Source organism: Carassius auratus, chromosome 38 (genome assembly GCF_003368295.1).
Source record: "Carassius auratus strain Wakin chromosome 38, ASM336829v1, whole genome shotgun sequence".
NCBI lineage: Eukaryota > Metazoa > Chordata > Actinopteri > Cypriniformes > Cyprinidae > Carassius > Carassius auratus.
Window position 1 is genome coordinate 7,712,214 of NC_039280.1, and position 16,345 is coordinate 7,728,558.

General features: G+C 36.6%; 1 protein-coding gene across 1 annotated transcript in view; it reads right to left on the bottom strand.

Annotated features, from left to right (window-relative positions):
• The window catches only part of LOC113056866 (WD repeat- and FYVE domain-containing protein 4-like), a 43,661-nt gene extending 28,598 nt beyond the window's left edge, over nucleotides 1-15,063 (bottom strand). The window contains 16 exon segments of the mRNA XM_026223769.1: nucleotides 301-520; nucleotides 658-740; nucleotides 852-1,066; nucleotides 1,480-1,570; nucleotides 1,812-2,401; nucleotides 3,801-3,991; nucleotides 4,305-4,406; nucleotides 4,506-4,967; nucleotides 6,543-6,703; nucleotides 7,816-8,005; nucleotides 8,502-8,691; nucleotides 8,939-9,091; nucleotides 9,443-9,549; nucleotides 9,905-10,016; nucleotides 11,305-11,550; nucleotides 14,886-15,063. Of these exon segments, the coding sequence (XP_026079554.1) occupies nucleotides 301-520; nucleotides 658-740; nucleotides 852-1,066; nucleotides 1,480-1,570; nucleotides 1,812-2,401; nucleotides 3,801-3,991; nucleotides 4,305-4,406; nucleotides 4,506-4,967; nucleotides 6,543-6,703; nucleotides 7,816-8,005; nucleotides 8,502-8,691; nucleotides 8,939-9,091; nucleotides 9,443-9,549; nucleotides 9,905-10,016; nucleotides 11,305-11,550; nucleotides 14,886-15,059 (3,287 nt within the window). The 5' untranslated portion in view covers nucleotides 15,060-15,063.
• Between the last annotated feature and the right edge of the window lie 1,282 nt (nucleotides 15,064-16,345).

A 16,345-nucleotide genomic window follows, 5' to 3' on the forward strand; every position in this document is an offset into this window, starting at 1 on the left:
ATATTAACAGTAACTTAGAGTGCCAATATAAAGCATGAATTAACCACAATCATTTTTGCAGTTAACTTTCTTACTTAACTTATATATAATTAATGTATTGGAATACTAAATATCATAAAATAATATAAATATCAATTGGTATTCAGTTAAATAATCTAAAGAAATCCTGTGTTGTCACTTTGTTATCAAGTCTGCAGGCCCTAGTGGACCTTTGCCCCCGGAAGACAACCACTGCTTTAAAAGACACAAACCTGTATTGTTCTAAAACCGATTGTTTTCTGAGGGAGTTGAAACACATACCCATAGCCACTGTCTGTCATGTCAAACTCCACAAAGGAAGGGGAAATGGAGACTTTTTGTGCCAGAAAGCACCGTGGCGATGTGATAGAGACAAGACTTATGATTCTATGAAGAGGAACTACCGTCCCACTGTCTGAAGATGATTTCAGTAAACTGAAACTTCTTTTCGTTGTCTTTATTAAGGATTTCCTTTTATCCTCTTCAGAGTCTTTTGTCTGGTCTGCAACAGATAACAGAAAATTATGAAAATCTAAACACTCTCTTCAAACAAAAGATGTAACTATATGATTTTTTTTTCCCCCATGAAACAGGAAGTAATCCAAAAAGGAAGTCTGTGAGGATTCGGAGGAACTGTACTTGAGTTGCTGGCCTCTTCACATGAGACAGAAAGAAGATTTTCTCCACTGCACATCAGAGGATCCCCAAGACATAGAAACTGCCTAAGATAAAACGCACTTTTGTAATGGCACACAAATATGTAAACCTACATTCATCATATCATATATTCAACATTTGTCATGAGGCATGCATTGGCATCTGCTTACGCTGACCTGAGGCACTTGTGATCCATGGACTGAGATGCGAGTTTCTCTAGGATCCGGACTGTGGGCAGATGTAGTGAATGGGTATTGTCGATGAGGATGTGTTTGCAGTGAGTCAGCAATGTGGACAGCAGTCCAAACTCACACATGATCTGCCTGTTTCTTTCTGACTTCACCAGAGTCTGCACGTGATGAGCCACAGCCAGCTGTAGCTCTTCAGACAACTAAAGGAAAGAAAGTCTGCAATTATTGTAGTATATGCTCAGGTTTTGGGTCAGTAAAAAAAAAATAATACCTTTTTTCAGCAAGTGATCAAAACTAACAGTAAAGACATTAATAATGGTATAAAGTATTTCATCAATGTTGTTCTTTTGAACTTTATATTTATTAAAGAATCCTGAAAACAGTTTTTAACACCAATAGTAATAAGAAATGTTTCTTATGCACCAAATTAGCATATAAGAATTATTTCTGAAGGATTATGTGACCTGACTGGACTGGCATTTTTTTTTTTTTTTCAGCATTTTGTGGACACTTCCTATGCTGTTTACTTGTTCATTTAATCCTATTGCCTCTTAATTATCACACCAAATAGAAATTATGTAGAAGATATGAACATGTTTGTGGTTTTACTTACACTAGGGTCACTGGGACAGTAAATACTAGGCAGAAGAATCATGATCAGCTTAACAGCTCCAGGATGAAGAATGGGGAGGTCATAGTAAGTCCTGAATAAGCAATGACATGTTTACCAATCATAGACAGACAGAAAAAGCAAAGCAGAAGCTGTCCCAGTAATGATTTACGGACTTGTCAGGTATAGACATCTGTATCAAAAAACTACCATGCAGTGCAGTTTAGCTATTTTTGGAATTATTTATATGTAATTGTCCAGACAAAAATAAACTAAACAAAAACAGACAGCAAACTAATTTCTATAAATTTATACAATTGATTGAGAGCACCTACCTCCCAGAATCTGTCGACTCAAATGAGACACTTGCGGCCCTAGTGTAATTTAACGCCTCATCCTCATTGGATGGCTCCCCTGTCCTCTGACTCTCACCAGCCTCATTATTATCCTGCAGTTGTGTGCATGGATCTGCAGCCAAGCTAATGCCCGTAGCAAATTGCTCCAGGAATCCCAGCAGTTTAACACAGTCTCCTAAAGGTGGTGGCAGCTGGGGTTCTGGCCTCTCCGCCGCCTCCACAAACTGTTGGAAAGTCCTGCAGTCTGAGCTTTCTTTGTCTGTTTCCACAGGGACCCCTCTCTGGAAACAGCCCACCTGCAGCAGGGCATCACCCAGCTTCTCACAGACTCCGGTCGTATGGAAAAAGTGGGCGTTGACAGGGTGCACGTGCACAGCAAGGGCGAGGGTGTGTAGGATGAGGAGCAGCAGCTCAACAAGGCTGTGGCGGCTCAAAGAGGCCCACGGTCCCATCGGTGCCTCCATTAGAGATCCTTCCATGTCCACGACTATGGAGAGCAGGCCAGTAAAGCCTCCAGAAGTGCGGAAGGCGTTCCAACTGTTCGGGTTTTCCAGAACTTTCATGATAGACTGTCCAAAGGCAAGGTACAAGGGATTATTACAAGCACACTTCCAGGGTTTAAGTCTCTTATGATTACGAAGGCTGTATTTATTAGATCAAAAATATGGTAAAAATTGTGAAATATTATTACAATTTAAAACAATTTTAAATGGAAAATAGAATGTTTTTTTTTTTTTTTTTTTTTTGCAAAGGCAATGCTGAATTTTCAGCAGCCATTTCTACAGTTTTCAGTGTCACATGATCCGTAGAAATAATTTCTAATATGCTAATTTACAGCTTAGGTATAATTTCTTTTTATTATCAATGTTTAAAAAAGTTGTGCTGCTTAATACTCTTGTTGAAACCATGATACTATTTAAGGATACTTTAATGAATGTAAATTTCAAAAGAACAGCATTTATTTAAAATAAAAACCATTTGCAACATTATAAATGTCTTAAGTGTTACTTTGATCAATTTAATACTTTAAATTAAATTAAAAAGAATGCCTTATTGACCTCAATTGAACAGTAGTGTACTTCAAATGTCAATGCTTTTCAATCAGCAATTTCACTGGAATTAGTTTTTACTATGCCTACAATACCCAGGATGTGTTCAGAATATCTGTTTCGGATACAATGCATCACTACGAAAAGGGAAACGGGAGAGGTCTCCTGTATCGAAGAGCCTAGCACAAAATGGATTAACCCTTATTCAATCTACCATGCTAATACATCAAAGAGCTAATGTGTCATAAAATGAAGCCCAAACCTAATTAGGACCAATAGAAGTAATCAGAATGGCTTTGACACATTTCACAGGGTGGTCGGGGTGAATCCAATTGTCATCAGCCTTAACCCAGTTATAGTTTAATGGTCTGCAGGTTAGTATTCCTGCACTTGAATCTAAAAAATGGACATGTACAGTAACTGAATAACATAGTTATGCATAATTGGATTTCTCTCACATTCTCTGATCTGATATTCCTCATAATTTTGTGTGTGTCGCACCACAAGGCTGCGAGCTTAATCAAATGAAGCTTGAGTTAACAGCTAACAGTATATTAGCAAATCAATCTGAATTTGGCTATAATGGAATCAGGCTCCCAAAAGCTGATATAATAAATTCACCGGCTCATTGTGCTTTAACCATGTTATAATTTGTTAGAATTAGGAATGGAAGCTGAATTTACAGACAGGTACATGATACCTGAGCCCAGTTTAGTTTTAGTAGGAGTTTTCTCAGTTATAATCCAATCATGCTTTGGAATAAACTGTGACTTGTATTTCAACATGTTTACAAGCGTAAGAAATCAGGAAAAACTATGAGGTCGTAAATACTGTATGTATGGAAAACCAACCTTTCAGTAGGCATATGTGATTAAGTATCTGGGTTAGCGAAAACTGAAAAACAGCATGAAATAAATACCTGTAAGAGATCTTGTTTGAGTCTGATCTCGCTCTCAGTGGAGGAGCAGAGGGCTCCGATGGTGGTGCTCATGTATTCCTCGGGATTGACCTCCGAAAGCTGCTCCAGGATGCACAGAGCAGGACGGCGGAACTGCTCAACATCCAGAAAGATCTTCACATAGGGAATCATTCCTAAGTCCCTGATAAACACTATTAAATCAAAGAGACTGATCAGATACAAAATCATGACTTTTGGGTTTCAGACTCCTTACCTCAAATTATATTTTTTAATTTATTATAAATTAATTTATATAAAAACTAAATAATCTATATTAATTGAATAGTAATTAACTATATTTTATTTTAATTATTGCCTGCACACACTGCAAACATTTGTCACAGTACATTTTTACAAAGAAATGACAAATAACACATTCAATTAAATATAAAAAAAAAAAAAAAAATACTACACTTTTTTTTTTAAGTGTAAAATATTGTTTTGAAGAAAATTACTTCAACTAACCAGTGTTTCTGACTGACTGGAAGGCCAGGGCTGCAACCACATTTAAGATGTTGGTGGTCAACTTCGTCTTATAGCTATCAGACTTCTCCTCAACTTCATTCACTGTCAATAAATAGGATCTCAAATCAGGATCAGGCATCTGCATTTCAAATGGTCTTGTTTTTGTAATTCAAAGTACAGAGAACACCAAAAAAGACTTACCAGCAACACCTGTCTTTCTGATTATCTTTGCCCTTCGTTTAAGCTCAAACAACAGTTGTTCCTTCAGTCCTCCATCACTCAGGACTTCAGACAGTAATCCACTGTGCATGATGAGCCTGTAGAAGCAGTCCAGAGCTGCAACGTTGAAGGCCTCCGAACAACCCTGCTTCAATACAGCTTGGACCTTTCTGATTGTCTTGTGTGGGATGTAGGAGAGTTGGAGGATGACAGTCTCAAGCAGTTCGAAGAAAATGAGGTGAACAGGTGGCGGTTTCTGCCACACACACTCTGCCAGCTGAGCCAGAGACTGCAGAGACCACTCCAGCAGGAAGAAGTTAGCCTTTTCCCAAGACCAGATCATCTGGATGGTGCGCAGGATTTGGCTGCAGATCACCGTGTTGCCTGACCGCAAGAAGGAGGACTGGATGATTTTGAAGGCTGTGAGGTTCTTCACTGGCGAATCTGAAGATAGAAAGACAGTCAGGCATATAGAAAGTAAGGTAAAAAAGAGACAACTAATTAAGCTTTTATTCACAGATATTCTAGTAAAAAAAAAACAGAATGTACAGTGAATAATGTGAATACAATTAGAAAACAATTACATTTATATTATAGGTATATTTTGTAAGATATTTGCAGTAAAATATCCAAAAATGACTAGGCTAGTTTTATATATTTTGTCCAGCTGATTACTAACAATATCTCTAATGTTTTCAACTACTTGTGAATCATGAGAAAATTCCCATTCTAAACAGTGACACGGGGCAGTGCAGTCGCCTATCAATGACATTAGTTTCGCTTTGTTACCGCCTTTACTGACGTAGAAACCACATGACAACAGTGTTGCGGACAAATGTGGAAGTAGCTTCGCGACAAACTTCAACTAGAAAGAGATGCCAATATCGCTTGTGTTTTACTCGACGGTGAGTTGTTTTGACTCGTATCTTTACAAAAAACCGTATGCTATTGTAACTATCAACAAGATTAATATTATGGAGCATACATGCCAAACGCAGGGCATTGCATCTCTAGACCCGCGCGAGGACGCGTCTGATCCATAGCCTGATCACGTCTTTGCATTGACTTTGTATGTAGGGGTTAAATCCATGATTTATCTTTCCTGCTGATTGATGGCCGTCAGCGGTTGGGTAGAAGACAACAAATCCCATCATTCCACACTCCTTCTTAGCGTCATCAAACCATGCAATTGTTATTGTTTTGGTAGTGCGCCCTCTAGTGGCAGGTCATACAACCTGTACCTTTAAATAAGCAAATAAAATATTTTGTACAGCAAAAATAAAATAAAATAAAAAGCAGCTCCAAAACTGATATTAATAAATACTGATTTGAGATATAATTAACATGACTGACCCAAAATAACTTTGCAGTATGTTTGAGTAGCAAAACCTTATATTCATTGACTTTATGTATACTATACAGTAAATACACAATTTGTAGTTTATATTTATAAGAATTTGTAATGCCATTCCTAAAAGTATATAGTGAGACAGCAGCATTATTGATGCCATTATATTCATCAATTAGCTCAAGCAAATGAGAAACTCTGCATCAAGTATCACACTTATATATCACACTTATGCTTGCCTGAAAGTGTGTGAAATTGAATGCATTAAAGAAGTTACACCACATTTAGAACTATATCAACAAATGCATCAACATATGAAAAAGACTGATTCGCTCTTTGGAAAAAGGTGATCTGATGTTTATGGCAAATAAATATAGCTGCAGAGGGTAATAAGATTGAATTTCAACCATAATTAAAATCACATCGAAGCCAAATGAAATAAAGGTTAAAAAAGGGGCTGTTTTTCTCTCTCTCAGAAGTGAGGTGCTCTGATGGTGATGAATGGACAATTGCTGTATGGATGAGGAGAATGGATGCAGGGTGGCTTAACTGGGTTAGTGAGGAGAGCTACACTTCATCATCCTGGACATAATTGCCTTTTCTGTTTTGTAACCATGAGGTGGTGGAGCAGAGATGCAGAGTGGCACTCACTGTCTGTCATGGCGGCTTACCGTTAGTCAGAGTGGGGTCGAACCTGAAGCCTGGTGGTTGGGGGTTGTTCACACATATGGTGACCTTTAGCTCAGCCTTGCCAAAAAGTGTGAATGATGCAATGAGGCCTAGAAGGTCTTGAATGGCTAGTAAGTGCTTCTCTGTCACTTCCTCTTCACAGCTGCAGAAGAGCAAAAATATGTAAATATGTCCTTCCTAAGTAAACACAGTATAAATGAACCACTGTTTAAATGTTTAGGGTCTGTACAATTTTTTTGAAAAAAGAAAAAAAACTATTACTTTTATTTAACAAGGACCTATTAAACTGATCAAAAGTGATAGTAAATAGATTAACAATGTAAATTCAATTTAAAATAAATATCACTCTTTTGAACATTCTTTTTAATAAAAAAAAAAAGTATAATAATAAAATAACTGTTTCCACAAATTCATTAAGCAGCACAACATGAAAATAATTAGAAATGCATCAATCAGCATATCAGAATGGTTTCTGTAGGATCATGTGATACTGAAGACTAAAGTAACGGCCAAAAAATCAGCTTTGCCATCACAGAAATATATATATTTTTATAATATATGAAAATATAAAATTTATTTTAAATGGAAATAATATTTAATAATATTTACTGTATTTTTGATCAAATAAATGCAGTCTTGGAGAGCATAAGAGACTTCTTTTCAAAACGTTTTAGCGCCCTCAACATTTTGAATAACAATGGCCTCATTCACTAAGCACTTTACAGTATGTGTGCAGCAGAACAGTTTTTAACATGAAAATTTCTGGTGGATATAAGTATGAACAAAATAATGTTTTCACACAGATTTCATGAACAAATAAGAGCGTATGCATGCTTTATTGAATAAGACCCATTGTTCAGTGAGCTCAGTTTTGTCCTGCAGTGACCCTTGCTGTGAGGAAACGCAGACACAGTGAGTTAGAGAGATCTGGCATGATCAGTAATGTGATTGAGCTCAATTTACTGCTGATCTCATTACGAGCTCTTTAATTATTTAATTCTGCAGCATTCGAAAAGAAACTTGCAGGAGGAGGGAGCTGAGACTGAGAGAAAGAAAGAGAGTAACAGAAAGGAATGGAAAGTACCTAAGAATGAAGTAAGCAAATGCTTTTTCTGAAGGTGGTGGTCCACCTACATGTACTTGTTAATGCATCAAAGACATTAAGTCTTCAGTTGTGTGCCTTTCACATCTGCAAAAATCTTTGACAGTCCCCTATTATATTAAAGACCCCCCTCCCCAAAATCATGAATTTACCGTAACAAGATGGTCTGAAAGATGTCATAGCCGTCATTGTTCTCAAATTCTTCAAAAAGAGCAGGGCTGACGGCATAAGAGTCCTTCACAAAGCTGAAAACACTCACGGCCACCTCAGACAGAACATGACCAGGGACGTTCTCGCTGATCTTATGCATGTTCTGGATGCAGATCTTCATGCAGTTACTAGCTAAAGAAATCAAAACACCAAAATAAGTGTAAATAGTAATACACATCATCAACAATTCAGGAACTGTTTTCCTAAGTTAGCCTGCAGATTTGTTCTTCCTCTCAGTGGCTTCAAGACAAGATGTCCCCAGTCAAACTTTCTGACTGGGTTTTCTAACTGAGGCCCTGCCTAGAATTAATGAAGATCTCCAGTAAATAAAACAAAAGTTATGTAATCAGAGGACTGAGACAACAAGGTAATTCAAATAAGCATCATGTGAAAGTAAATCACAATCACTGTCATCTGACAATGTGCTTACAGTGCCTATATCTATATTTATCTAAAATATAAGAATTTAGTTGTTGACAAAATTAGATTTTACCTATAGTGCACCAGTGTACTTGTTCAATAAACTAATTGTGAATCTTTTTAAACTATCTATTATGAACAATACTAAGATCTGATAAGAATGCTCTCATAAGATACATTTATTTGGCTTGTCTGTGCAGTTGTTGACCTTGCAGTGCAGGTACAGTGTTGTGAGCTTGTGCAGCAGACACTGCTCTGAGCACTCGAGACGCCTGCTGTCTCCATGAGGGGCTGCACTGATCCCACAGTAAGGTGAGAGAGATGATCACGCTTGAAAGCTCCTGGGTCTCCAGCAGAACCTCCACGAAACACACATGCCTGCACAGCTGCAAGATCACCTGTGCAGAGGTGAAGGTTTGAAGAGACAGATTTTTCTTAGTTTGACACCAGTGCATTAAATATTTTAGATATGCATGCAAACTTTGGTCATACACTGTAAAAACTAAATCATTTTTTGCAAGTTTGCTTCTGAAACTGGAAGTGCTAATGGGGAAACCTTTAGATGGTTACACCAAGTTGTGCATTCTTGGTGTAACTGATTCATAATATAAAACATGTCAAATACACATGTAAACATGTAAAAACCTGAGTAAGAGTGTCCTGAAAAGAGCATTTGACTTCCTCTTCGACATCATTGCGAGAGACAAAGCTCTCTTTTCTGGGAGGCAAAGCAACAAACAGGTACAGACACTTGACTAACGACACCGGAAGACCTATCTTGATCATAACGCCAACTTCCTGTTAAAGAACACAAAAACTTCCCGTCAAAACATGACTAAACAGGATTTTTCTCTGTCAAACAGAGGAATGCTTTCAATGACAGATGTACTGTAGGACATCTAGAACACTGAATTTTGTAACAAAACCATAGAAGGAAAAAATTAATTTTCTAGGAGAAATTCATTATTACTTGTAACCTTTTATACTGAATGGAATCATTTTTACTCAGCCATCATGAGTAAATAATCATAAGCAACAGATCTGCTCTTTAACTACATTTTTAAAATGTGTAGTTATTACTAAAAGAATAGCAATATAATTATGGAGCTGACTGCATAAAGATAATATAGGTTTAATAGTAAAACTTACAGAGTCTCTGTTGGACAAAAGAGATATTGATTTGAGCAGAAGCCATCCTTGGTTGCTTCTGACCTCTGACCTCTGAAAAAACTGCTCCAATTCATATCGGGCCTCCTCTATTTCGAACAAAGACACAGGCAACAGACAGCACAATTAAAACCATTTGATCTTAGATCAGAACACAACAGTTAAGAAAGGTTTTCGGTTCCTTCAACACCAGCAACATCCATTTTGAATAATCATTTAACTAAACACCATAATAAGAAATGAACAGAAATGCATCACACGAGTAATAGCAAGATGGTCAACATTATCATGCAACTTATTTCGCTGCATGTTTGTGAAATAAAGAAGTGAGCAACTTCCCTTCAAACACCAAAAGAACATGTCAGTTTGATTTGTTGTTTGGCCTTTAGTGACCTCCCCAGTGCGACTGCCAACTGCACCTTTGCAAATGTTATTTTTGGATACCTGCAGGCTTTTCTGCCACTCTCTGCTGTATGTGACAGGCAAGAGCTTCTCCAACCTGCAGCGCCAAGCCCTGGAGGTCCAGATCATCAAGGACACTGCTGCTCTCTGAGACCTTATAAAGAGTAAGTGGAATAATTAATAACACAATAAATTAGGTTTGATATGTTTATGACATGTTTCTTTCTCACAAAGGCTATCATGATTATAGTAAACGGAAAACACAATCAGCACTTATCACAAGGAAGAAACAAAAACCTCTAACCAGAGGCGAACTTCCAACATGAAATATTTTCATAGCTACACAAGTTTCATTTCCCTAAGCTGTGTAAATATTTCAACACTCCCAGCATCAATCCCTACTTTTGTGTGCCTTTCCAAGCAGATGTGGTGCCTTATTCCTTACTCCTATGGTTGCTTAAATCCCAGTAAGAATCCATTGTAGTGTAAATCAAAGAGTCACATGTGTGTAAACCCCCACACGTGCACACACTAAGCCTGTGAGCATGATTGCATTTCAGTAGGTCATGTGTGTTTGTCAATACAGCAGCAAACTAGACAAACTGACATGTAGTGACGGATCACTTCTGGAATTTAAACAGGAAATGCAAGATTTTAGTTTAATCTGTGTCAGTGTGATCCAATCTGCTTCGGTCAAAGGAACAAATAATTCATCCAGTCACTCATAAGTAGCTAATATAATGTAAACTTTAAGATATTACGACATTATATGACCAAAATACATTATAAATCAAATGTTTAAACACCCTAACATATATATATATATATATATATATATATATATATATATATATATATATATATATACACACACACTAACATTCAATGTTTCAGGGTAGTAACTTTTAAATATGAAATATTCTATTTCAATTAAATATTGTTCTTTCTGTTCATCAAAGAATACAGTATCATTTCAATACTGAAATTTTTTTTTCACAGTTTCCACAAAAATATTAAACAGTGTGATTATTTTCAACTTTGATAATAATAATAAATGTTTCTTGAGCAACATATCAGCATTTTAGAATGATTTCTGAAGGATCATATGACACTGAAGAAAAACTGTAATTTTGCCACCATAGGAATAAACTATTAAATGTTAAAATGTATTACTACTGAAATATTATTTTACTGTTTTTACTGTATTATATACAGAATGGTTTAATTTAAAAAAAGCACTGGGATTTTAAAAACATTTTCATCTTACCAGCCCCCATATTTGACCAGTAGTGTGTGTATATGTATGTGTGTGTGTGTGTTTGTATAATAGATGTATATATATTTGTAAACTAAATACATGCTGCATAAATATAAACTGCCAATGGATGTTTGAACAACTGAATAATCAGATTTCCTCCACTCCTCTTACTGATTTTCTGTACCTGGATGAACAGAAGCAGAAGTTGGGTGAGCTGTTGGTTTCTTTGCTCTGGTGTCTGTTGGCTCATAGTACCCAGCTGAGATAGTTGATCTTTCAGAAGAAGCACTGGATCCTCATGTGCTTTCAGGACCCCATTTGTGTCACTTTGGATTTGTGTAGTTTTCACTTCTATGCTCTCTGAACTCTCTCCTGATGCACTAAATTCCCCATTGTCCTTATTGATTTTGTCCATTTCTCCAACTGGCTCCTTAAAAAAAAAATAATAATAATAATATATATATAAAATGATATAATTTTAGGTAAAACACCTGAGACTTAATTGCTGAGATTAAACATAAAACAGTAGCAGCAAAGGAATGTACAATATACTGTACTTTATATATAAACATCAGAGATGGGACCAAGTCACACATGTGCAAGTCTCAAGTAAGTCTCAAGTCTTAACCTTCAAGTCTCAAGTAAGTCCCAACTATTTTTTTCTTGGGCAAGTCAAGTCAAGTCAAGTCACAAGCTATGTCAAGTCAAGTCCAAGTCAAGTCACCTTAATATTGTTATTTTACCTGCAGAATCTGATCTTAATAAAGTTAAAAGACAAGATATAAGTAACTGTCAGTAAATTAAAATAATTTGGATTTGCATTGTAAATACTCATGTTCAGTAAAATACATCATGGAATCAAACAAAATTGTAACTTCCTAAAATTTATTTATTTTTCATTTCTGCCAACAGTGTTTGAAATGTTTTACATTTTCAACATTGAGTCCATAAAACAAATAACAGCTAAACATCCAACAGACTCCACTCTGAACACCTCTCTCTCTCTCTCTCTCTCTCAAACACAGTTTACATACAACATTAAACTGTTACATTTCTCCTCTCTCTCTCTCTCTCTCTCTGTCTCTCTCTCTCTCTCACACACACACACACACTCTCTCTCTCTCTCTCTCTCTCTCTCTCTCGAGTATAGAATATAAATATGACGTATTTTCAGTTGTTTCATACTTTTTTTGTTATGTACAAGTACAGACCAAAAGTTTGGACACACCTTCTCATTCAAAGAGTTTTCTTTATTTTCATAACTATGAAAATTGTAGATTCACACTGAAGGCATCAAATCTATGAATTAACACATGTGGAATTACATATGGAATTATATACATAACAAAAAAGTGTGAAACAACTAAAAATTGTAATATTCTTGGTTCTTCAAAGTAGCCACCTTTTGCTTTGATTCCTGCTTTGCACACTCTTGGCATTCTCTTGATGAGCTTCAAGAGCTAGTCACCTGAAATGGTCTTCCAACAGTCTTGAAGGAGCTCCCCGAGAGATGCTTAGCACTTGTTGGCCTTTTGCCTTCTGTCTGCGGTCCAGCTCACCCCTAAACCATCTCAAATGGGTTCAGGTCCGGTGACTGTGGAGGCCAGGTCATCTGGCGCAGCACCCCATCACTCTCCTTCTTGCTCAAATAGCCCTTGATCCCTTCAGTGTGACTCTACAATTTTCATATTCATGAAAAAAAAAAACTCTTTGAATGAGAAGGTGTGTCCAAACTTTTGGTCTGTAACTGTACATAACAAAAAAGTATGAAACAACTTAAAATATGTCATATTTATATTCTGTACTGTATATATATATATATATATATATATATATATATATATATATATATATATATATATATATATCTGTAACTGTATATATATATATATATATATATATATATACAGTTACAGATATATATATATATATATATATATATATATATATATATATATATATATATATCTGTAACTGTATATATATATATATATATATATATCTGTGGTCTGTAACTGTACATAACAAAAAAGTATGAAACAACTTAAAATATGTCATATTTATATTCTGTACTGTATATATATATATATATGCACTTCTCATGATTGGGTAATCGCGGCAGCTACATTAGTTTTTCTGATTAATTGTTTTGCTCTATGAGAAAGACAAGGTAACAAAATATTCGGGGCTTATGCCCCCTTAGCCCAGCCCTAGCGCCGCCCCTGGAATGCGTTTTTTTGACGGCCTGCTAGCGGATCATTAGGGGCCGTTCACATCACGTCTTTTGCGCGCGCAAGTTCGTTATTTCCAATGTAGGCGCGCGGTATGCGCGCTCATAATGGAAGCAACGCGCGCGCGTCGCACCGCATCGAATTAAAAACATCTAAACTTTTCAGAATGCCGCAAGCGCACCGCAGGTCATGTGACAATAACTAACCAATCAGCTTCATCCTTTCCCGTATCAACGTTGAAAGCTCAGCTAAGATGAAGGAACAGCTGTTCATAGCTGTATATGGATTGCCATTTTGAAACGAATTTAGTAGCAGAGCTACTGCGAGCGATTTTTAGTGCTGCAAATCCATTTATCCTTTGCTGAAATTTCTACGTCTTCATTGAGAGAGAGCGTGTCATGGATGCTTAGCAACGACAGACGCCCCAGGAGCACTTCTGTCCGAGCGCTTTGGAAACAAGGAGAAAGCGGCGCGACTAGCGTTTCCCACGCGTTTTTAGGCGCGAACTATTGAAGACAAAAGCGATGACCCTCAGTACCTCTCAGGCTGACATGTTGATGTGATGTGATATCTGATTTAAGTGGGCGTGGTGTGTGTAAGGTAGAGAGGGCATGACTGATGATAGTGTTCTGATCCAGTCAAGACGCTATTCTCAGCCTGCGCTCCAGCTGAGTAATCAACTTTATTTAAAAAAATAATTTATATATTTTATATTCAAACTGAAAACATGATGTGATTAACACTCAAGTCATTCAAGTCATCGTGTCTCAAGTCAAGTCAAGTCCCGAGTCTTTAACTTCCAAGTCCGAGTCGAGTCTCAAGTCCTAAAAATAGCGACTCGAGTCGACTCGAGTCCAAGTCACCAAGTCACAAGTCCCCATGTCTGATAAACATTGAAACTGAAGCATCTGTCAATAAACTTTCACTAAAAGGCAAATCTGCAACTGCCTTCTTTCTGTTACCAAAAGACAGCAGTAAGTTGGAGGGTTTTCCTGTAACTTACAATCAGCTGTTCACGTGTTAATGGGATCTTGTGATGTCAAGACATGAGCCTGTTTTGCTACAAAGGACAATTCACATTCCTGAAGAGATGACATGTTTGCACTGCACATTCCCACCAGTTTATTCACTCAACAGCTAAATACAGCACATGAATGTAATCTCATTACTTTATTCAAAGCTTTGACTGTGGTAAATATTCTTAATGCTCCACAATAGTTGACCTTTCTATTGCTGAAATGTTTAAACCTGATACAAACAAATTAGTTAGAGGGCAAACAAATCATGCCTTTCAAACTATCTAACTAAAATCCTTCAAACTTCCTTGTTTATTTTTATCTTTAGCATACTGTCCTCCTGGAAGTGGAGTCTCCAAGCAACAGAAATGCTTTGAATACACTTAAATGGAAAATACAAATGAATTATGACAGCACGCAACCTCATAACAACAGCTGTCAAAATGAGTCGGTTGAGTCATTTCAAACCCATATGAACCCCAGGCATAAGTTTAGTCGGTCTGTAACTCCACACATACCTGCTGTTTGGTGGGTGGCATCTCAAGTCTTTTCTTAGGCTTGTGTACGTAGACGTTTGGCTGGACAGTAGGTTTTCCTCTGGCTTCCCATGTCGCAGCACTCAGTGAGTGGCCGGCTGAGACATGCCTCCTAATCTGGTTGACTAAACTTTGCACAGTATGATACTCTGACATCAGCTGCCCCTGGTCATGTGCCTGACTTCCTAGTGAAAAAAGGAGAAGGAGGACTTGCGTTGTATGTCTCTGTGTGTGTGTGTGTGTGTGTGTGTGTGTGTTTCAACAATTCAATAAACAAAGTAAGATCAAGTGAAGAAGATTTCATTGACGCAAGACGTCTGATTTGAGTTATATTTTTCAAAAATGGAGATTAAAAATTGACCAATCAAAAACGAGTTTGAGGGAACGTAAATAGTGTCTATGCCTTGTGATGTTTAAAGTGAATTGTAATTTCCCTCCAGGTAATGCCTTGAAAATACGTAAAATGTTGAGCAACAGTGACATCATGTGTAAATTTAAGATTGCACAAAAATATTGCACTAGACTAGACATGGAAACTGTTAAAAATAGAAAGAACATTTCTAAAATAAGAACAATAAAAATCACCTAATGACTAAACGAAGTAATAGATTAAACACTCGTACGATATTTAACTGATAGACTCGTATGTTTAGATCATTTTCACATTTCACATTTCACAAACTTATGTGAACTTAACATCACTAATTTCACATTTACATTTTTTATATTCGAGTTCTTGACTAGTTTAGTTAGGAATAAACACAATTAAAATAAATAAATGAACCCAAATACACACTTGCAGTACAGACCGGTCAGACAAAAAAAGTATCTTGTGTCCCTTATTTTGAGCGCATGACTTTCTTAAATTATTAAACTTTTGTCAGTATAAACAGTCAGTTTATATTCTCAAACCTCAACTTTGTGCATAATGGAACTCAATGTTCTACTATTTAGAGTATATTTTGATTTGATTTAAAGTATATTATTCATTTGTACTTTGAAACTATGACGCTAAAAACACGTTTTGACAACCTAGAAAAGAGCAGACAGAATGGGAAAATTTGTTAGAATTTAACGGGGCTTAGCGCATGATGAAAGTTGATTATAATAGGCCAGGAAACATGAGTCATATTATTTATTACAATTATTATTTCATTTTTATTAGAATAGTTTAGTTTCAGTTTCGTTATATAGGTGTACAATTTTACCAAGACGCCTAAAGCAGAATCAGTGTCTATGTCATGTGGTATCTGTGACGTTTCCCTGCGCTGGTGTACCTGAACCAATCACGGTCGTTTACGATTGCATAATAAGGAAACAATTAAAACATCTCTTTCTCTCTCTCTCTCTCTCTCTCTCTCTCTCTCTCTCTCTCTCTCTCTCTCTCTCTCTCTCTCAAGATTTTATATGTATACAATATAAGTTACCAGTCTTTGAATTTA